Genomic DNA, 23,744 nt, shown 5'->3' with positions numbered 1-23,744 from the left:
GAAAACTATGGGGGCCTACTGGTCAGTGTGACAGACAAATAGACATGTACAGTAACCATATTATACTGTCTGTCCACTTTCATAGTCCATGTGTAGCGAGACATGTCTGCATGTCCTAAGTATATTTTACCATACATACACTTATGTGCTGTCTGTGGTCCTCCGATCTCTGCATAGTACTGGTGTTCTCCATCTGACTCGGGTGGTTCAACCCTGAGCTGACCACTGGACTGCACTGAACAGGACAACTGCCAAGCTGATGTCCAGACACAAACTCACCAAAGGGATAAGTTTAGACTTAAAAGAGCCTATGATAAAGATAATTCATGAGTTTACAGAGATGTGTACCAACTCTTATTACATCCATGTATAGAGTGGGTGCCTGTTAAACAATGTGATGTAGTTTTTAAAGCCTTACTCTTTTAGGTAGATATGAGCCACGTAACAATTCCCACCAAGTTGGTTAACCTTATTGGCGTGATGCGTAGGATGTTTACCTTTCGCTTCCCTGTCCCTCCGTTCTCTACACTGGTGTCAAAAGTGGGATGGTGGCCGTGAGGCCATCGGAACGCCTGGCAGTACGTGTGAGGGGGCTAATGTGGTCGAAGCACGGGACAGTGTAGCGATCCTCACTAATATGAGCCAACTTGCATTTACCACCAAATGGGTTAACCCTATCCGCATGATGCCATTCACGCCAGCAACACAAGGTTCGCTTCCAAGTCCCTCTGTACGCTACAATATCAAACCATGTGACATTACTTAAATATAACCATCAAGCTTCATGTCAGACTACAGTCCAGATGATGTATGCAGTGCAATATAATTAAGTCGTGTTTCGTTGAAACGAATACTTCTTAAATAACAAATTATTTATGGTTATAAGCCTACAAATACTTGTCTGAACTGGCTTCAAGACATGCTTTGGTAAATTACTCCCTGATAAAATAAAGGTTAAATAAAATATAAATGAAATGGAATCGTCACTGTACTTTCACCAGCTCTAAGACAGGGGAGTAGGATATAGGCAGTCACGAGAATGTCACACATTTGAAACCAATTGTATCCTATTTTCTAAAAATAAAGATAATTGATTATAAATGACTGCTCGAGACCAGCTGACGCAGTGTGCGTATCCTGTAACGCCTGCGCACTTGAGCACTTTCAAACAGCACCATCAACAGACGGAGGCACAAGCTGGCGTTTTGTTTACCTCCAAAAGAAGATCAAATTATCGCAACATGTCGGGATTTCACGAGAACCCCTTTGTAGATGCAGTGGAGGTCAATCCTTTCCAGGTGAGCAATTTATTTAGACCTAACTGCAAGCTCTGACTTGCGTTTTCCTTATGTGCCATTCTTCTAAACGCTGTAAAAGATATGCCGCAACAGAAACCTGTTTGTTTGGTTGCTGGGTTGGGCCTGGGTCTACTTCCTCGTTCAGATGAGAGAACGTAGCATGATTGACAATGTTGTGTGCCAGTCATTTTAGTAAATATATTTGGTAGGCCAATAAGGACACGTGTAATGTGTCCTATTAGCCTTTACCTAAGCAGGTTGCTAGGTCCCATTGACTTGTACAGGCCCCGTAGACTTGTATAGGCCCATAGATGGCTGGCTATCAACAACTTGTCCTTTTAGCCCCTCAATTAAAATTACTACTGGGAGCAAATTGTTTTAATAGACTATTATCTTCCATTTATTGGCCTACACTTGTAAGAAGGTCAGAACGAATTTCCTACCAATAAAGAAGTTATGCGCCCGTAACAAATGCACCTGTCAAAATTACCTGTTCACTAGTGCAGCAACTCTGCCAACAAAGATAGCCCCCTGCTATTCTCACTATTGTAGTTCTAGCCTAATGGACTATCCCCAATAGGTTTGCGTGGGATTTTATACCTGAAAGAACCAACTATCAGTCAAATAACCTGAGGGAAGTTGTTATTTCGTGTCTTTACTGTAAGAAAATATATTGTTGTCTCTGTAATACAGGATGCCTCAGTCACACAAATCACCAGCGGTGGGATTGAAACCGTTGAGGAATTCAACCCGTTCTCAGCCAGTGCTATGGTAAGATGAGCCAGGAGAAGTGGTGTAAACATACTTTAAAGTACTACTTAAGTAGTTTTTGGGGGTATCTGTACTTTACTATTTATATTTTAGACAACTTTTACTTTTACTCCATTACATTCCTAAAGAAAATAAATGTACTTTTTACTCCATACTTTTTCCCTGACACCCAAAAGTAGTCGTTACATTTCGAATGCTTAGCAGGATAGGAAAATTGTCAAATTCACACACTTAACAAGAGAACATCCCTGGTCATCCCTACTGCCTCTGATCTGGCAGACTCACTAAACACATGCTTTGTTTGTAAATTATGTCTGAGTGTTGGAGTGTGCCCTTTGGCTATCTGTAAATAAACAAGAAAATAGTGCCGTCTGGTTTGCTTAATATAAGTATATTTTAGCAATTACGTTTACTTTTGATACTTAAGTACATTTCAAACCAAATACTTTTAGACTTTTACTCAAGTAGTATTTTGCTGGGTGACTTTCACTTTTACTTGAGTCATTTTCTATTAAGGTATCTTTTACTTTTACTCAAGTACGACAATTGGGTACTTTTTCCACCACTGGCCAGGAGGATATCACATGTATTCATTCAGTGCATATTAATTTAAATGTTGACACAGTGACGTAATCATCTTCCTGAAAAGAAGCAAATACATCTGACAAACATCCAGAGGAAATATGTTGTTAAAGAATGCTGATTTGGGAGCGTCTTATGATGTGCTTGAGGCTTAATTTAATTTCAGACAAGAATTAAACGTGTGTGTGTGTGTTTCAGGGCACCCACACTGGGACCACCATCCCCATCTCTGCTGCCTCCTCCCAACCAGCTGTCCTACAGGCTTCTGCTGTGGAGCCCACCCCACAAGTGAGTGACAGAAACATGAATGAGGAGGAGGGAGGTTGGCAGCGTGGTACACGGACAATTTTAAACACAACAAGAACATCCTTTTTACTCTAGATATTGCTCAAAGATGAGTACAACACACTCTCGAATTCGCTGAACTCCTGAGTTGTTTGTGATGACTTTAAGTGGCTAAGAGAGGCCACATGTAGGCAAATCAATACCACATGATGATTATTTTGAATTTAAATAGACTGGTTAGCTGACAACGTCACGAAACGATGTGCGCGCTTCATTTGGGCAGAAGTCAGTGTGTTGTTGTGATTCTGGATGGCCAGTTAGCTAGCAATAATGACAAGAAACTGCCATGTGGGGAATCGTAAGTGGCTCGTTTCAGCTCGTTTCATCTTGTTCTTGATACCATGTCTTGAGGTGTTTTGACTGATTTCATGTCAATGCTAATAAGGCTAAAATTCGCTAGCTAGCTAACCAACAACTGAAACAATGTATTTGAGAGACAACAAGTGCTCATTGCGCAAATGTATTTATGTTTTCAATAAATATTGGAGACAAAATATAGTTTCCATGTTGTCAACAGTCGAAGCCAACACCGTCTGTTTTGCCCCATAGTTGTGCACGCCTCGGTTTTGTTGCTAAACAACCAACCCATCTATGAATTGATCTGAAACAGCACATTGAAACAAAGGTCAGAGAGAACTGGAGAAGCATCCTTACCTGGTCATACTATTCAACGTTTTTTGCAAGGGCCCTGGTTTTGGTCCTACTTTACCTTAAGTGGACAAAGTAGTATTTACATAGTACTGTGTAATGACAGTGTAGTTTAGGTACACATTGTTCCAATTCTTCACTTGCATCATTTCCAAGTTACCTCACAATACAGAGATAAACCAATTGTTTTAGGGTTATGGGAGGTTTAGTTTGTTTAACCAAATGCATATGAAAACTCCACCGTGTAATAAACACATTGCAAGAGTTGTCAATATGGGTATAAATGATCTCTGCAAATGGGCAGTGTTATTGTGAAGGAACTTCTTCTTTTTAAATCTAATGCCAATGAATTATACCCATCAACTTGATGCATTGCAACCCTTTTGTGCCAGAACACTCCATCTTGGTTCAAGATGGTTTGTAACACAGCTCTTTCTCATTGTCCACCAGGCGACTGCGGCTGCTGCCCAGGCTAACCTGCTCAGGCAACAGGAGGAGCTGGAGAAGAAAGCTGCTGAACTGGATCGGAAAGAGCAGGAGCTCCAGAACAGGCCTGGAGGCCCCATTGGTAAGTTACAGATTATGTCACTTGATTATGTTCAATTGAAATCTGTCTTGACCAAATGATTAATACAATAGTTGATTAAACTGCCTTTAAATGGACTCCCTACTGTAGTGTTTTATCTTTCTAAGTTACCTTGTACTTGTATTGCTTTGTCTGATTATGTACCTATGTAACTCTTCATGGCAGTAAACAAGTACGACTCTTTATTTGACAGCGAAAGAAAACAACTGGCCGCCACTCCCCAAGTTTTGCCCCATAAAGCCTTGCTTCTACCAGGACTTCAACGAAGACATCCCTGAAGAGTACCAGAAGATCTGCAAGAGGATGTACTACCTTTGGATGTGTACGTACACCTCGCATCTTAAAGCTGCAATATGTAACTTTTGGGGCAAACCACCAAATTCACATAGAAATGTGAGTTATAGATCTGTCACTCATTCAAGCAAGTCTAAGAAGCGGTAGATGTGTTCTTTGTGCGCTATCTCTATGCTTCCTGTTCTTAAGTTTCGTTTTTGCGTCTTTTACTTTCAGTTTTGTACACCAGCTTCAAACAGCTGAAAATACAATATTTTTGGTTATGGAAAATATATTTCACAGCGATTTAGATGGTACAATGATTCTCTACACTATACTTGTTTTGTCACAAAGACTGAAATGAGGCGAGCTATTAAAATATTTGCAACCAGGGATTGGCGGAGCGATTTCTGCATATTGCATCTTTTAATTGAGTAAGACTTTGTTCACATTTTTTATGATATTGCATGCTTGTCAGTGACAGTCAACAAACCCAAAGTAGTCATAAGAGATTTGTCCCCAAGCTCCTCTCCAACACGGCACCAGTTTCTTCTAGTCTCACATTCATTTTGTTTTGCCTCTCCAGTTCACAGTGTCACTCTCTTCCTGAACTTTCTGGCCTGCCTGGCCTACTTCACGGCCGATCAAAACGCTGGGGTGGACTTTGGCCTGTCCATCCTCTGGTTCATCCTCTTCACCCCGGTCTCTTTCATCTGTTGGTACAGGCCAGTGTACAAAGCCTTCAGGCAAGTTCTTTGCTCAAATATTGTTCTACTTTTCTTTGAATAAAAGTGTTTGTATAAGTAACGTCCCTCGTGACGACAAAGGAGTTGCTAAAGTCAAAACAGACTGGAACCTCGGCTACTTAACACTGTAGAATGTCTTAATGTCTTAACTGCATTGTTGGTTTAGGGCTTGTAAGTAAGCATTTCACTGTAAGGTCTACACCTGTTGTATTCGGCGCATGTGACAAATACAATTTGACTTGAATTGATTTGAATTCCACATGACCTAAGTCGTTTTCTTGTGAAGTCCAAATGATATTTGCGGGTGATTTTGTTAACCCTTTGTCCTTGTTTCTTTCTGCAGGTCGGACAGTTCCTTCAGTTTCTTCTTCTTCTTCTTTGTTTTCTTCTTCCAAGTGTCTGTCTACGTGATCCAGTGTGTGGGGATCCCCAAGTGGGGGAACAGGTCAGTGGAACAACATGATACACTAGTGGGGATCCCCAAGTGGGGGAACAGGTCAGTGGAACAACATGATACACTAGTGGGGATCCCCAAGTGGGGGAACAGGTCAGTGGAACAACATGATACACTAGTGGGGATCCCCAAGTGGGGGAACAGGTCAGTGGAACAACATGATACACTAGTGGGGATCCCCAAGTGGGGGAACAGGTCAGTGGAACAACATGATACACTAGATAGCACCTCAGGGATTCTTCTTCGTGTGAGTGAGAGAGATAGTGTTTGATGTGTATGTATTTGCGCACACAAGTACAGGTGTGTGTGTGTGTGTGTGTGTGTGTGTGTGTGTAATATGTACTGTGTGTTTGAGTGGGTGTAGGTCTCCCTTCACATCTTTGTGTGTGAGTGTGTACGTGTGTGTGCATTCGGTCCTGCATCTTCTCTCTTGCCATCTCTTTGACAGATCTCCTGCTGGCTAAACTGATGGTGTGCTCTTTGTCCTGGGGGCTACTTTGTAAGTGTGTGGCAGTCTGCTCAGCTCTCTTACCTTTTTCACACTATCGTGTTGAACCAAACCAAATTGTGTTGGTGCAGCTATTTTATTTTCACATTGTTATTTTCAACACGATTCCAGTAACCAGGCCAGCTCAGTCCAGCTTGGTTTGGTTTGGCTTAGTAGTGTGAAAAGCCCTTCTGGCTCCTCAAACCTTTTGGTCTTTCTTCTTTTAGTATGCTTCACTGTCCCGTGTCGTCCTCAGTTATCATTCTCATCAACTTTGCCTGTCTGTTGGTCATCGTGTGGGTTTGTGAGTGTTTGATACATTTTTTCTGTCGACAAAGGGTTTTGTATGCCTCATTGATGTTGTGGGGCTATGGATTTTTTTTTCTGAAGCTGTAAATGAGGTGTTATTTGTCTTGTTTTCCAGTGGATGGATCTCGTCCATCACCATGATAAGAAGCAACGTGGCTGTAGCTGTGATCATGATGGTCGTGGCCGGCTGCTTCACTGTGAACGCTGTCCTCGCCATCATCCTACTCAAAATGGTAAAGTCAACTGTCCTTTTGGCTGTCTCAATCCTTCAAAACCGATTCAAACTTTATTGCAAAGTGTTGAGGTCATTATGGATAATACATCCACCCACCAAGGTCAATGCAGCCTGAAAAGGTTCAGAAGGCAAATAAATTCCCTTCAATAATCCCCTATTTATTGACCCTTGACCCTATTTATTGACCCCTGCCTTCTCCCCTTTCTCAGGTCCACTCCAAGTACCGTCGGACGGGGGCCAACTTCGCCAAGGCCCAGCAGGAGTTCTCTTCGGGGGTCCTCACCAACCAGACCTTTCAGAGCGCCGCGGCCAGCGCTGCCTCTTCAGCCGCCCAGGGGGCCTTTCAAGGACGCTAGGGATCCTAAAGCCACAGGGCCAGGTTCTTCCTAACCTCCCTAGCCACCTCTCACTCACTCCAAGCCCCATTTTGTCCCATTGCCCCAGTGTCTCTGCAGAGGCAACAGAAATGGCTGACAAGGCAGAAACAAGACTGGTATACAGGCACATTACAATGTTCCACTATATCATGAACATTCTCTAACCACAGCCATTGGTACATAAACCCAAACCCAATTCAACCTTTAGCCCCACCCTCTACCTCCTTGGCAAATGAGTAGATCTGAAAGGATTGGAAATGTGTATTCAACGTGGTGGAAACTCCACTTAGCTGATCAGAGGGTAAAATGGAGCTGTTACTATGTTGATTAAACTTATCCAAATGTCTAGGTGGTAGGAGGGTTGGATTGAGGTGCCTAGGTGGTAGGAGGGTTGGATTGGGGTGTCTAGGTTGTAGGGGGCTAGGGTTGGTTTGGGATTGGGTTGCCTAGGTGGTAGGGGGGTTGGGTTGGTTTGGGATTGGGCACCAGAGTTCGGCAAAGTGTCCTCCATGTTGGTACCAAACATTCCATGACAATAAGGTGAATTTTCATTCTAAGTGGAATGCGACACGTTAAGAAAGCGAATGCGTAATCTGTCTTGCTCGTCTCCTGTAGCTTTGAATGCAGTATGTTACTAGCGAATGAGGAATGCTCTCCCTAGAATACTTTACGATGTCATTTTAATCCTCAATAGAATGAAGTAGTTTGGTACCAGCATGGTGCTTATCATCATAAAAACACAATCTCAAATTGAGTTTTTTTTAAATGTATTTTCTATTCAGTATATCCATTTCTCTGTTCAACAGTCCCATACTCTAGTCTTTACCATGATAGGTTCTCTTCCCCCTTCCTCTACTGCCCCTATCCAGACACTCAGGTCCTCTTCCCCCTTCCTCTACTGGCCCTATCCAGACACTCCGGTCCTCTTCCCCCTTCCTCTACTGGCCCTATCCAGACACTCAGGTCCTCTTCCCCCTTCCTCTACTGGCCCTATCCAGACACTCCGGTCCTCTTCCCCCTTCCTCTACTGGCCCTATCCAGACACTCCGGTCCTCTTCCCCCTTCCTCTACTGGCCCTATCCAGACACTCCGGTCCTCTTCCCCCTTCCTCTACTGGCCCTATCCAGACACTCCGGTCCTCTTCCCCCTTCCTCTACTGGCCCTATCCAGACACTCCGGTCCTCTTCCCCCTTCCTCTACTGGCCCTATCCAGACACTCCGGTCCTCTTCCCCCTTCCTCTACTGGCCCTATCCAGACACTCCGGTCCTCTTCCCCCTTCCTCTACTGGCCCTATCCAGACACTCCGGTCCTCTTCCCCCTTCCTCTACTGGCCCTATCCAGACACTCCGGTCCTCTTCTCAGGCCATACTGTTCCTTTAACTCTAGTCGCCGAGAGCCACTAGTTAGTGCAGGGTGCCGTTCTGTCCTAACACTAACACACACGTTTCAAATACTCACCTTATGGTCTTCGGTCTCCACCTTTTGATGATTTGAATCCGGTGTGTTGGTGCTGGGCTGGAACAACGCCTGCGTATCAAGTGGCTGTCCAAGAATGAAGTTGGAGACCCTTGTATTAAAAGGGTTTGGGTACAAAAACGGTACTGAAGTGGGCATCTGAGGTAAAAACACTGAAATGTCAAAATGTCTACTGAAGGAATTATTACGTTTATTTTGTGAAGTTTCCATTGAGGTTGTTTATGTTTATTTTTGCTCTGATAATATATTGAAGGGATGAATGGTTTTATTTTCCTTTAGATGTTTTTGTGATTTTTCATATTTTACTCTTCTTCAATCCCTCAGTAGGGTTGGACTTGCTGAAGTATGATATTAAGGCAACTGCTGTGTTTTTGTAGATAAGATAATGAAGATATTGGGTGATGGTTGAACTAAATGGGAATTACTGTATACCCACCCCCTGTATCCCTCCTACTGTACTTTAAAGGAACTGTCCAATGAAAATCTAACTTTTAAAAGTTCATATTCTGTTAACTCATACCCAAATAATGTTGTTGACTCATCCTATACTCATATTTGTGGCAAAAGCATAAATTGGAGACAAAACGGTTTAAAAAATGCTTGTTACTTCCTCAGAGGAGGATGAGCTGGCCAATCAGTGGTCTATAGGAGGATGAGCTGGCCAATCAGTAGTCTAGTCGCAGTAATATTTTTAATGACCGGTATACGCCCACACCATTCCAACATAGAAAAGCTGCTTTTTATCATATTTATTTATTTTTAAATTGGAAGGAAAACTATTTGTCATATAGTGAATAATTATAGGTCATATTTCATAGAAATCTTTAAACACCGGACAGTTACTTTAATGAACATAGAACCACTACATTTTGGAGTTGGTGGCTTTGGTATTATGAGGTCAGGACAGGTGGGATCTTTTCTTACAGATCAGACAAAGGACTCTAGTTAGTCTTAAGTTGACACTTAATTCTTCTTTCTTTATGAATGAGATCTAGACCACTCATTGTGGGTACTGTGGCATGTTCATAGAAATTGCTGGAAGATTGAATGTATTTAGTGCTAGAATGAACATGTGAATGTAACATAGGTACCGCAATGTGAGAATGAGTGAGTGAATGGTGGAATGAGCTGACAGGACAAAAAAATGAATGCATGATTGACTAATTACATGAAGATCTAAATGTATTAATGAATAGTTAGTTATTGATTGGGGATATGTGCCTGAAGTAAAGTTCTGTACAATAACCCTAAAGATTGCAGTATACCAAGTCACGACTTCTAATACAGCAACGATCAAAAACAGATTTACATTCTTGGTTTTAGTTGTTGGGTAGTAGTCACCACACCAGGCATTTTTTTTAAATGTACGGTTACTCTACACTTTTTCTGAAATGTCACAATATGCTCTCTACTGGACATTGGTCTTGCTACACTACCACTGTTTGTTCCTGATATGTCAACTCTCAGATGTTATGTAGCTGACACTGGTTTACTGGGATTTCTTTTTGAGCCTAAAACTCACTGAGACCAGACACTTTTTTTTTTTTTTTTTACATGACTTTAAATGAGCCTCACCTTCTGCCTGTTAACTACCATGATGATGTTCTGAATGTTCTGAATGTGTGTTTTGAATGTTCTGAATGTGTGTTTTGAATGTTCTGAATATGTGTTCTGAATGTTCTGAATGTGTGTTCTGAATGTTCTGAATGTGTGTTTTGAATGTTTGTCCAGATACTTATGTATTGTTCTATTGGGTACTGTATTGTAACTGGGTGTTATCTAGCAAAGGGGTGTCCAGCCCTTCTTCTGGAGAGCTACTGGGTGTACAGGCTTTTGCTTTAGCCCTGCTCTAACACCTGATTCAGCTACTCAACTGCTCATCAGGGCCTTGCATGATTAGCTGATAGCAGACAATAGGCCGCTGATCAGTAGAATCAAGTAGGGATGGAATGAAAGCCTGCACAGTGCACACCTAGTAGCTCTCCAGGATGGCTGGCCTCCTGGAGGTCAAGGGTCAAATCTGTTTGTCACTGTACATATGTCTGAGGGATTTTTAAGATGTATCTCTGAAGTAATTTATAGATTTATTGTTACTGCTATTATTTAATAAATGGATGCATTTCTTTGCTCTCTTGAATGTCAAAGGTTCTGGATTTTTTTTTATGTATAACTACAAAAAAGGCACATGCCCAGGCTTTCCGTCCGCCTGTGGGGCGTTCAACTGCTGTCGGAACTAGGAAAGTCGTTGTAGAAAGATGCTACCCGACTTTGCCACTTGGAAAGTATCAGAATCAACCAATAGGAAGCTCTACGCAAATAACTTAAGTTAATTTCAACTCTGAGTCGGCGGTTCCTAGTTTCCGACTTGTCATGAATGTGCCAACGGGACTACATGTCGTAGTAGGGGGACGATGTATCCCCGCCTTGCTCTCTCGCGCGATTTGGGGACGCTGGGGTCCTGATTGAACCATTTGTATCTTAGGGGGTTATACAGCAGCATGCAGCCCCACTTCTATCATGCAGCATTACTACCACCTATTGTACTTAAACTAGCTAATCCATCAACAGTCACATTTAGTCAGTGCACAGAAAATAACTTATCTATAGAATTAATAATACGAGTTATGTGGCTGACGGCACAACGCAGGGAAAAAAATAACACTGTTGCCAATTACACTGACATTACAGTCTTGGTGGAAACAACAAAAACTAGCAGTTTAATGTAAACTAACGTAACAGTATTAAGACCATTTTTTTAAAGCAAACATAACCAAGAGTTCAAAAGTTGTGCAGGTTATAACCAAAAATATTAACGTGATTCAAGCATTGCAATAGGAAAAACGTAGTCCCATATAATTTTTGCATTCAAACAGGTTGATTATAACAGTCAGGAGGAACGTTTGGACTGATCTAGAAAAGCTATTTTCTACTGCCGTTTCATGCCAGCATGATAGCTGTACTGTTCGTTTATGGTTGACCTCGGTACTTAGCCGTTGGCATTAGCAACAAGTTCAAAGTACGTGAATGCATGCAACTCGATGCACTGAGTTTACAAGTCATATTTCCGAACACTACGAGAGGTCGAGAACATGGCATTACATCCAACAAAGCTGTGGCCTCCAGGGACACAATGCTTTATGGGTGATGCAGTCCCTCTTCACAAATCAGTCTGTTTCCTGTGACCTCACTTCTACTGTGTCTGGTGAAGTCTGTTCTGGTAAAGATCCAGGTCAATCATCCCATGGTGTGGAGTTTAAAGACAACCAGTATCTCCCTCTAGTATGGCAAGCAGGAAATCTGTTAAAGAAATAAGTAGCAAAACTAAAGAGTTGATCACAGTGACAAACATGTTCCAACAAAAACTGGAATAATTAGTTATACTTGTCAATAACCTACAATCTATTGTCTGTTCAATGTTAACACATAAGTTAGAGATATTTACAGTATGTGCTTGAGGTTAATCTACCTGGTTATATGACTCTCTGCTCCTGTCACCCAAAGGGTGTATGAAATATATTCTGTTACAAAATGATGAGCTCACCTTATCTTGACTGAGAAGACTCCTTCTCAAGTGGACACGCCTCTGCTCCTGACATACTGTAGATGGCGTCTTTCTCCACCACTAGATGAGGAATTACAGTAATATAAGCAGGGATGAAAAGGTCAAAACAAGTATTTAATCAATTATTTGACTAATCTGTGACTAAAAAGATTGACAACAACAAACCATTAGGGCTTTGAGGTTTTCACTTGTGAAGAGTTGAAACAGTTCAGTCCAACATAGAGAAGGGACAATAACACCATGCAGATTTAGCGACACTGCTGCTGGAAAGACATTAGCATCACCTGTGAAAACCTGTGTATGACGTCATCAGAACAAGCAATTACAATTAGCCTACATTAATTACAAGTTGAAGTCATTGGAACTTCACTCTGAATAGGACATGAAGAAATTCAATTTACATCCTAGATTAATGTATAAATGTAAATGAATTTGATTACCATTATTAGCTACAATAACTAACAGTACACAGATGGGTCATGCACACACTGCATTACCTTCATACATTTGGATCCAGTGAAACTCATCCTGTTGCCTGTGTCCAAGGAACGCTGGAATGCCAATGGCACAACCTTTTCAAGAATATCTTATTTTTTACTTTCAAATCATGGATTAAAGCAGTGTACTTCCTTAGTTGAAAAATGGATGAATATAGTCTTGATGAAAACTTGATAACTTACTGATCCCCCCCAACAAGAACATGAAAAGATAAAACAGCCTGTCCCAAAAAAAGGCTGACAAGCAAACAAAAAATATATACATATTAAAGTCCAGTAATAATCAATAATAAAATAAAACAATAACTGGTCCCCTTTTAAATCACTTTGTTCTTTTGCCGTTTTCAGTCTTCAGGTTTCAAAGTCAGGACCAGGCAAGTGAACAGGAGGCCATGGGAAAGCAAAGACTGTTCAGACTAAGCCTCTGTATTAAAGGAACGGCACGACTAAGATCAACTGTGAGGTAGCATACTAGTATAAAGAAGGTGAAGGTAAAAAACAAACTCTCCGCCACGCTGATCCTCAACACTGGGGCCCCACAGGGGTGTGTGCTCAGCCCCCTCCTGTACTCCCTGTTCACCCATGACTGCTGGACTCTGACATTGCTGTTTCTGATGTCTTAATTTCCCTCTGTTATTTATATATATATTGTTATTATTGTATTGTTATTATTGTATTGCAAGATATTGCTGCATTGTTCAAAAACATGGACATGTCAATGTTATTGGAATGCTTTGGAAATAGCCTAAAGTTCAAAGTTCAACACAACTGATCCTACTCATTATGCTATAGTGTAACTAAGGGCCCGATTCAATCAAATCCACTTTAGCCGACATCCGCATAGCTGACGTTTTGACGGTCTGAGGTGGAACTGTGTTAGAGCTGTAAAATCCACAAGCAGCTCCTGGCGTTATACCTAAAGAGGACGTTGCCATTGGCTGCACAGAGTCACATTAAGAGAACTCCAATGCAGCCTTGTTTATAAGTTTGAATGCTGGAATGTGAGATGTAATCTACACCTCGATTAGGCTCATAGAAATCCTCATTATTTTGTTTCATGATTTTCAATTTGAGCGACATTATTTCCATATAGCACTTTCTCATTCTAAACTTCTAACGTGAGTGGCACGGGTGTGGCTTCGTGACAATGATCAAGAGCAGCTGCTCGACGACGCAGTTATACCTCCTACACCGTCAAAACATCAGCTACGAGGGGTGTCAATGCTTGATCTGATTGAACCTTGGCACCTGTGTCACAAGCACCTACTGCCATAACAAAAACATTTTAGCTACATGAATTAGGGTAATACCACTGTACTCGTCCTAGTTCAGATGACTTAAATAGTCAATAACCATTCAAATATTGCTTCGCCGTATCGTTCAATCATCATTCTGAATACAAAGGCTATAAGGTGGTAGACCAAAAAGACACCCGTTTTTAACTGGGCTGTCAAGGCAATTGTATAACCCAAATATATCAGTCATTAAAATGTTTGTCCAGTTTAGGTTCCACTGCTGCAGTTTCATTGGTGAACAGAAAGTGACTAATACACAGTTATGGGCCTACACTGTCTTACAACGTAGAAAACGATTAAACTTGCCATTGTGCTTTCTGCCACACCACACCACTCTCCCAGGGAAAACTAACTTTGGACTGGCGGGAACTGTACCTTGTCCTTTGAATGCCTTTCTATTTTCCCTGCAGTTGTGGCAGTTAGGTTACGGATGTCCTCTTGGAGTTCAAGACATCTCAATATTTATTTATACTTCTAGAACAAACCTAGAAAACAGGAGTTGGAGCTGCTGAATATCTGTTAATCAAAAGAACCTCTGTTCCAACTCATTGTTCATGTCAATATTTGGCCTACAATTATATGAATCCTCAATGGCTTTCCTTCTTCCTTTGTCTACACTATCTGGAGAGCTTTCAACACTGACACTATTTTTGGTGCATCCAAAAAGGACAGCCATTCCCAAGTGTGATTCTTCTTGCACATGCCCATGGCTTCAACTGCAATACTGATTGAATTGGCTTTTGCCTTTTGCAATAGTTCTATGACTTCCAAATCCTTTCTGCATCGATAATTTATCTTTGACACTTGCTGCAGGTCGACCGGCAGCATCTTACAACATACCCTCAGAAAACTAGCCAGGAGTAACTCAACAATCTGAACGGTCAATTGAAAAAAGTCTGGGTCTGTCCACATGGTAAGCCTGTCAAACACAAGGTCCTTGGGTACCTCAATGTCATCAAACAAGCGTACATTTCCTTCAACAAGGTCTCTTCCATCTTCATGCCATTGCTTGAGCTTGGTAACAAGGGTTTGGTATCTTACTTCCATGTCCAACACATTTTCCTTCAAAGTCAAGGCTCTCCAGAGAGGATCAATGATTATCTTAGAAATCAGACCCAGAGCTCTGCATCCTGCTTTAAATGGTTGAACCTCCAAACCAGCAGCAACTGCTGCAAGCATACTACTCTCATCTTCATAGTCCCTGGTGAACGCAATTATATCATCATGGATGCTATACACCCCAGCAGCATTATGAAACAGACCGTCAATTCTGTTTCCACTGGATGGAGTTAAGGGCACTTCTTCAAATTCTCCTTTGCTGGCCAGAAAGGTTGTGAACGGAACAAGATAACCGTCCATTCCCCATCGCTGTTCTTGGACAGCATGATTCACAGTATTCCCCAATCGCACTGTTCCAGACTCCAACTCTGTTGGTCCAACGTCAGGAGAGCTGTGGACTCCTACTTCCTTTTCTCCTAAAATCATATTTTCCCAGAGAAGAAGAGTTGTTTTTGCCTGGTGAGCCAAGCCGTCAATCAAATGTAAACCACAAAGGAGCTGATTCACAAGGGACATCATTGTCTTCTCAGCGTGGCTAAAGCCATCATATTCCTCAACTATGAGTGGTAGGACATCTGATCTGTATCTAGCAAGGATTTGATTGAAATTATTTTCGGAACCAATCTGATCACCAAAACAGTTTTTTAATTTGGAAAAAATCCCTCTCCTCCAATGTACCTTTTTACACATTAAGATTTTATGGATATATGTCCAGCAAAAGTTTACTTGATTGTTCTCAGAGTCCGAGGCTTGTTCTATGACCCCAGACTGACGATCAGACTCTTCCTTTATGAAGATGTCAGCAGATCTATTTTCATGGCCGAGTATTGCTGTCTCATCAGCAAACCGGGATGCAACCATCTCAGTAAAGATGCTCTCTGTCTTTATAGGAACTTGTCTGGCTTCTTCAAATGTGTCTGCCTGCATCTTCCTTGGTATTAAAGTTTCTCCATTTTTATTTTCCCCCCTGTAATCCCATGGCATTCTTTGAAATTTACATTTAGAAATCCCAGAACGTGTCCATTTCTTGGAGGGCTCCAATAAGAATTTTTCCTTTAGCAATTCACATTTTTGTTTTTTACCTTTCAATTTCCCCCTTTGACATAACAAGCGTTTCATTTTCTTTTCAACTACTTCTACTTTATGAATTATATTTTCAAGGAGACCTATATTTTTGGGGAAATCAAGATCAAAATTGTACTGGAGAACAGCATGGACAATCTGCCTGTAGGTTCCACAAACTTCGGCCGCAAACTTTGCCACTTCAAGCATTACACCTCTAGTCAATAAACGGAAGTCAAGTTTTTCTTTTGCCTCACCTTTTGATTTCACATCAAGGTCTAAACCTATTTCCTTACAGAAAGGGTAGAGATCCTCCGTTTTATCTTCTGTTGTAGATGTCATAACATATTGGTTATTTCTAGGTCTGTGTCCTGCTTCCTCATCAGACAGTGATACATCTGTATCATTAGAGATGGTCTCCATCTTAACATGCTGAGTTGATACGAGGTCCAGATTAGGTTCATCCTTAATACAGATGTTAGTAGGTCCATTCTTGAGGGCAAGTGTTGCTGTTTCAACAGCACTATGTGGTACATCTGTTTCATTAGACATGGTCTCTTTGACATGATGAGGAGTTACCTGGCTGGCATTAAGGTCAAAGTTCATCAGAGAGACAGTGTTGTCCTGTTGAGCCTTTTCATACTCAACCAACCCATTTTCCTCAAAGGACGATATAGGAACACACTCCTCCTCCTCCTTCTTTATAACCAATTGCTGTATTTCTACATCTTTTTTCAATCTCCGATTAAATGACACAATGTCATTTAAAAGCTTTGAGCCTTCATGTGTTTTTGATACAGGAATTGCCCTTGGATCAGGAAGTTCGAAGACTTTTGTTATCAAGTCAGGTCTTTGCAGTCTGGGCTTTCCCATCAAGTACTTTACTTTCGCCATAGTCCGAATTGCGAATTCATAGCGTTGATCATTTTGCAAACCAAGATCAAAGTTGTAATCTAAAATATCACAAATGACATGTGCGTGAGATATATTAATCTCTTTGGCAAAATGTGAAACCTCAGTCATTACCCCATTAGTCAGTAGATCTATGTCAAGTTTCTGTTCCGCTCCAGATCCAACATGGAAATCTACACCTATTTTCTTGCAGTAGGGGTATGGGTCCTCAACCTTTCCTCCAGCGGAGGGCTGCCCTAATTCAGTTATTTTTGAGTCATTTACTGAGCAGATGTCGTTGGCCATCGTCTGATATTTCACTTCCTTTATGTTATTTGCTATTTGTATCATGTCAGAAACTAATTTTCCTTTACCTGATTTTTTACGTGTGACATTTCTTTCAGATTTCCCAATTAGAGCAGCTGTTTTTTTCACTGTGGAGACCATTAGGGGTTGGTTCATAACATCTCTTTGCACTGCTTCAGCATTACACTGTGTTACATCAGTCTCTGTGTTGATGGTCTCCATCTTAACATCCTGAAGAGATATGAAGTCCAGATCAGTCTCTTCCTTTATGCAAATGTCAGCAGATTCATTCTCATGGCCAAGTATTGCAGTCTCATCAGCAAACCGTGTTGAATCAGTCTCAGTAAAGATGCTCTCTGTCTTAACACACTGAGAAACTTGTCTGGCTCTTTCAAATTGGTCTGTCTTCATCTTCCTTGCTGTGAAAGTCTCTCTTTCCTCCTTTATCCTCATTAAATCCAGTTGTCTTCTTTTAGTTACTTCTTTAAGTCTTTGATCTTTTGACACAACTGATGCACTAGTGACCTCCATGTCACCTGAAATTACTGCATGTTTCCTTTTTTTGGGAGGCACAATTGTTAAAGTTTCCTGTAACAATTCATGTTTTTCTTTACTTAACATGCCTTTTAAATTCGGCCTTGTTTTCTTTTCGACTAATCGTAAGTTGAGGATGATATTTTCAAGAAGATCTTTATCATTTTGCAAATCAATATCAAAATTGTACTCGAGGACATCATTGATAATCTGCCTGTAAGTTCCACACACTTTTTTGGCAAAACGGCCCACTTCAATCATTGCACCTTTGGTCAATAAACACAAGTCAAGTTTTTCTTCTGCCTCACCTTTTGATTTCACATCAAGATCTAAACCTATTTCCTTACAGAAAGGGTAGAGGTCCTTCGTTTTATCTTCTGTTGTAGATGTCATAACATATTGGTTCTTTCTAGGTCTGTGTCCTGCTTCCTCATCAGACAGTGATACATCTGTATCAATAGAGATGGTCTCCATCTTAACATGCTGAGTAGTTATGAGGTCCTCATTAGGTTCGTCCTTCATGCAGATGTCAGTAGGTCCATTCTTGAGGCCAAGTGTTGCTGTTTCAACAGCACTCTGTGGTACATCTGTTTCATTAGACATGGTCTTTTTGACATGATGAGGAGATGCCTGTCTGGCATCAAGGTCAAAGTTGATTAGAGAGACATTGTTGTCATCATGGGCCTTTTCATACTCAACCAACCCATCTTCCTCAAAGGATGATATAGGGACACATTCCTCCTCCTCCTCCTTTATAACCAACTGCTGTATTTCAAAATCTTTTTTCAATCTCTGGTTAGCTGACACAGTGTCATTTGAGTGCTTTACACATGAGTGGTGTGTTTTTGATACAGTCATTGTCATAGGTAGTTCAAAGACTTGAGTTAACAATCCAGGCTTTGGGACTTTGGACTTTGTCAATGTCATCAAGTACATTATTTTGTAGTAAGTCCTACTTGCAAATTCACGACGTTGATCACTTTGAAAACATAGATCAAAATTGTTTTCTAGAATATCACAGATGACATTCTGAGAGGTCCTAAAGTATTTGGCAAAATTTGAGATCTCTATCATTACACCATTAGTGAGCAGTTTTAAGTCAAGTTTCTGTTTTGATCCAGATCCGACATTGAAATCAACACCTACTTTATTGCAGTGCTCCAAATGTATTCGTTTTGAGGCATTTTCAAAAAACTGGCACTTAGTTTTTTTACTCTTTAGATTGTAGCCTTTTGCCTGCGCAGTTGGGTCGATTTGACCTCCAGAAGAAGCACTTTCTGCAGCTGACAGTGGTGATTGAGACAGTGTAAGCCTAAATACGTTTCCAATTTGAGTATCACTGTGTGGTATTTCAAAACATGACTCGTCTTTGACAGAGGTGCTGGGGTTATCTTGCTCTGTATGGACAATAACATGTTTACCTTCAACGTTTGTATTCAGAATGACTCGCTTTACACCCACGGCCTGTGACAAGGAGTTGATACTCGGTATCAGTACATTATCTGTAATCTCCCTGTCCTGAGCACCAATAGTATTAAGACCTATTGATTCTGCTTTAATCTCCACATCTCTTGCTCCGCTATCTTTTGACAAAATTCCACATATCTGCTGTGGTGTTGTTTCATGAGGATTTATATAATATCTATAACCTGCTTGAGTATCAAAAAGATCAGCCTTAATAACAGCTGGGGATATAGGCATATCCCTCTCATCCGCCTCTAGCTTTAGTTCCACATCCATCTCACGCCAAACTAGGCAAAATAACGTTTGTTGGGAGACAGGGTCATTTCTAAGGAAATGTGGTAGATTCCTAATCCTAGCACAGCCCTTTTAAAACAGTCGTTCCACTCCATATTAATCCCATTCAAATGAGTTGCAGTGGCAGAGGATGAAGTAAATTAAACTGAAATGAATGGGGTCCAGTGGTGCTATTTTGAACATGTTCGGGTTAAATAAAACGTTGTTGCAGTGTGGTATTCATTTTTCCCCCTCGAAATAAGTCCCAGTTGCCTTTTAAAAAAACGTGATTTTGCCCAACTCTACTGAAAAACGATTTGATACTGCAAGGGTCGACACTCAGCTGATACAACGTGACTAAAACAATAAAACCAGTACTAGCAAGTTAGCTACTTGTTCCTAGCCAATATGCTAAATGTACCATTCGCCCTTTGAAGATCACAACTATAGATGGTCGTTTTGTTGACTGCAAACAACGCAGTTTATAAGTGCTACATTCGTTACAGTATAGCCTATGAAATTGCTAGCTATTTATGCTGGAAAAGCACCTACTAGCTTCCACCAGTTAGCTTAGCTAGCTAGCCCAACCTTAGAAAAGTTATGCTAAATCCACCTTGAAGTTGCAAGTCCCCTCTGACTGTTTGGAATTGGAAGAAAAAGATTGCAAACTGTATCTGATGTCCTCAAGCCGTGGAACTATCTAGACTAGCCATCTGTCTTGAGGCAGCATTTTTTTGCCAATATTAGAATAAAAAAATAACGTGGTTAAATTTGTGACTAGATAGGCAGCTTCAATCTTTCGTCATTCTCGCTCCTGATTGGACACTTTTTCTTCTTCTTCTTCTTTACAGTTTTATGGCAGATTACACCTATTGGTGTATTGCTGCCACCTACTGTACGAGGTATTGAAACAAAACAAAAATGATATATTCCATATTCTGAGATAATACAAAATACTATTCAGTCACATTCAAATCACTTCCCTACACAGGCTCAGGTGCCTGCGATGCCGGAGCATTCATCGACAGGATTCCTTGCAATGCCTCTGCAGAACAGTTCCCGAGTCACCAAAAACGCTCAGCCGCACTCACAATTATGCCTATTTTCGCTCCACTCTCCATTTGCGCTGTGCAGTTGATAACCAAAGTAATAAACGCTACAAAGTCCACCTTCTTAACATATCAGGATCCCTCTGTTGACAAGGAACATCATCTTGTGCCTCTACTCCTACTACCATTATTTCTTCAACTTCACTCCTTTCATCCACTCTTCTCACCGCCTCCAGATAGGAGACATTCTGGACAGCCCTTATTCTTGCCAGCCCCATCTCCTTCACCCTAACAGGACACTTCAGAAATTCGGGTGCATGTTCACCACCACAATTGCAGCATTTAGGCTCAGCTGGAAATCTCATACAACCCAAATACATGTGTGAAGGGAGAGACTCTTCATCCAAAAACAATAGAATGGATGGAGTGGGCTTCCGCACACCATCTGCCATGCGGGTCAGTCATTGTGCACCAACCACTTGATCCAATTCTTCACTTATAGCCTTTGCATCTAGCGCCACCCCAGAGTTAACACCCTTGATAGGCGCCCTGCTTCGAAGATCCACACACGACACATTCCAATCCGACATCTTCTTGAGGTGCAGAGCACACTCCTTCTGTTCCATGGAAACACTAAAAACTAAATAAGCCCACATCTCATTATTCTCATCCACGCCACGTCATCCAACGCATCCACAATTTTAATAGACTTCAAAACGGATCTCCCAGGTAACAACATCGATCCAAAACCCTTATTCCAACCAAAAAAGACTCAGAACTAGGTTTGGATTTACTAATTTCCACTACGACTTTACTTCTCGTATTCCATGTTAGTCATTTAGCAGTATTCCCTTTTCCATTCTCCACTGTAATCCAATTATTCTCACTCTCATCTCCACTCAACACGTCATCCGATTCAAACAGAACATCCGGTTCCACCGTTTTCCCAAAACCTTCATCCGCCGTTACGGCGCCTCGTCCGCCGACACTTTTCTTCTGTACTTTTTATATGGCGGTTGGCAACATACTTTAATGTACCGCCACCCACTGGACTGGAGTGTGGACCAGCGACACGAAAAGTCTAAATCCTACCTATTACGTCTTCTCCTTAAAGGGCCAATCAACAGTTGCTACATACATTAAAGGGCCAATCAGCAGTTGCTACATCCATTTTTTGACTTAAAAATGATTGAAGAATATACACTGAACAAAAATATGAACGCAACATGTAAACTGTTGGTCCCATGTTTCATGAGCTGAGATAAAATATCCCAGAAATTTTCCATATGCACAAAAAGCTTATTTCTCTAACATTGTGCACAAATTTGTTTGCATCCCTTTCAGTGAGCATTTCTCCTTTGCCAAGATAATCCATCCACCTGACAGGTGTGGCATGATCATTACACAGGTGCACCTTGTGCTGGGGACAATAAAAGGCCACTCTAAAATGTGCAGTTTTGTCACACAACAGAATTAATTTCTCTACCATAAGCCGATTCTAGAGAATTTGGCAGTACGTCCAACCGGCCTCACAACCACAGACCACGTGTATGGTGTCATGTGGGCAAGCGGTTTGCTGATGTCAACGTTGTGAACAGAGTGCCCCATGGTGACAGTGGGGTTATGGTATGGCCAGGCATAAGCTATGGACAACGATCACGATTGAATTTTATCGATGGCAATTTGAATGCAGAGATACCGTGACGAGATCCTGAGGCCCACTGTCGTGCCATTCATCCACCGGCATCACCTCATGTTTCAGCATTATAATGCACGGCCCCGTGTCGCAAGAATCTGTACACAATCCCTGGAAGCTGAACATGTCCCAGTTCCTCCATGCCCTGCATACTCACCAGACATGTCACCCATTGAGCATATTTGGCATGCTCTGGATCGACGTGTACGACAGCATGTTCCAGTTCCCGCCAATATCCAGCAACTTCGCCTAGCCATTGAAGAAGAGTGGGACAACATTCCACATGCCACAATCAACAGCCTCATCAACTCTATGCGAAGGAGATGTGTCGCGCTGCATGAGGCAAATTGTGGTCACACCAAATGCTAACTGGTTTTCTGATCCACGCCCTTCCTTTTTTTTTGTTTAAGGTATCTGTGACCAACAGATGCATATCTGTATTCCCAGTCATGTGAAATCCATAGATTATGGCCTAATTCGTTTATTTCAATTGACCGATTTCCTTATATGAATGGTAACTCAGTAAAACCTTTGAAATTGTTGCATGTTGCGTTTATATATTTTGTCAGTATAAATGGGTTAGTTAATGTCACGAAAACGATGTGCGCACTTCCATGGGGCAGAAGTCAGCATGTTGTTGTGATTCTGGATAGCCAGATTGCTAGCAAGAATGACAAGAAACTGCCATGTGGGGAATCGTAAGTGGCTCGTTTCAGCTTCTTTTATCTTTTTATTTTATTTATTTTGTATTATTATTATTGAATATTAAAACATACAATCTACCTGCAGTGAGATAAGAAAACTGTAAAATTTGACCCAATGACAGGTCAGATGCCCATTTTACACACACACACAAACCCAGTGAGAGGAATTCACTAAGTTCTTGCCTAGCAACAGCAATGTACCAATGTTTAATTATGACTCCTTGTTCGTCATGTGTGTAATTAACCTTGTTTATCTAATAGTTTACAGAAAAATTACCATCAATTTTCCATAAATACAGCACATTTGAGTTCAACCATAATATTTGTTGTAATATTTGTTCTATCTTTTCTGGAAGGTGAAATTTAAATTGTAACCAGTTTTGTAATGCTTGTTTGAAACAAGGTTTCAATGATACTTTGAACAAGGTTTCATTTTAAATTAATTGAAAATTAGACATGACAATCTGCACAAAGGCAAAAAGGCCATTTTTAAACAATGGATGAGCTTTTCATAGTAATCTACTTCAGAACCATTTTGGGTTCAAGTACATTTTTTGTATAAGTCAAGCTTTTAGAGAGCGGTTTAGTGCTTTTATATTTAATCATCTCAACCCACCCAGTTCATATTCATTATATAGATCGGCACGCTTTATCTTGTCTGGTTTAGCACCCCAGATAAAGCTAAATATTTTTCGCTCATATGATTTGAAAAACAAATCATCAGGAGTAGGCAAGGCCGTAAGTGAGTAAACTGAGATATGACT

The 23,744-nt window shown here is 41.1% G+C and overlaps 1 protein-coding gene and 1 long non-coding RNA gene across 2 annotated transcripts; one reads left to right on the top strand and one right to left on the bottom strand.

Moving 5' to 3' along the window:
- Positions 1 to 1,158: 1,158 nt before the first annotated feature.
- On the top strand, positions 1,159 to 10,723 carry LOC311111864 (secretory carrier-associated membrane protein 2-like). Its single transcript, XM_084154771.1, has 9 exons — positions 1,159 to 1,298; positions 1,992 to 2,069; positions 2,850 to 2,939; positions 4,095 to 4,212; positions 4,424 to 4,552; positions 5,090 to 5,249; positions 5,593 to 5,694; positions 6,615 to 6,732; positions 6,944 to 10,723. Exons 1-9 carry the CDS (start codon positions 1,242 to 1,244, stop codon positions 7,088 to 7,090), a joined length of 999 nt encoding a protein of 332 aa, XP_084010897.1. The 5' UTR covers positions 1,159 to 1,241; the 3' UTR covers positions 7,091 to 10,723.
- Positions 10,724 to 11,283: 560 nt separating this feature from the next.
- Positions 11,284 to 13,805, bottom strand: LOC311111866. The gene is made up of 4 exons (XR_014610801.1): positions 12,648 to 13,805; positions 12,316 to 12,444; positions 12,130 to 12,210; positions 11,284 to 11,885 (listed from the first exon to the last, which is right to left on the bottom strand). It is a non-coding gene; the product is annotated as an uncharacterized lncRNA (long non-coding RNA).
- Between the last annotated feature and the right edge of the window lie 9,939 nt (positions 13,806 to 23,744).

The sequence above is a fragment of the Coregonus lavaretus genome (assembly GCF_964263955.1).
Source record: "Coregonus lavaretus genome assembly, chromosome: 37".
Classification (NCBI taxonomy): domain Eukaryota; kingdom Metazoa; phylum Chordata; class Actinopteri; order Salmoniformes; family Salmonidae; genus Coregonus; species Coregonus lavaretus.
The sequence above is the reverse complement of the archived record's forward strand: the minus strand, read 5'-3'. Positions and strand labels throughout refer to the sequence as shown.

What these genes read in the sequence shown, in the direction of transcription:
- LOC311111864 (XM_084154771.1), top strand. Translation starts at nt 1,242, where the DNA reads ATGTCGGGATTTCACGAGAACCCCTTTGTAGATGCAGTGGAGGTCAAT. An exon ending in TGGAGGTCAATCCTTTCCAG is followed by an intron (nt 1,299 to 1,991) that starts GTGAGCAATTTA and finishes TCTGTAATACAG; the next exon opens with GATGCCTCAGTCACACAAAT. An exon ending in CCATCATCCTACTCAAAATG is followed by an intron (nt 6,733 to 6,943) that starts GTAAAGTCAACT and finishes CCCCTTTCTCAG; the next exon opens with GTCCACTCCAAGTACCGTCG.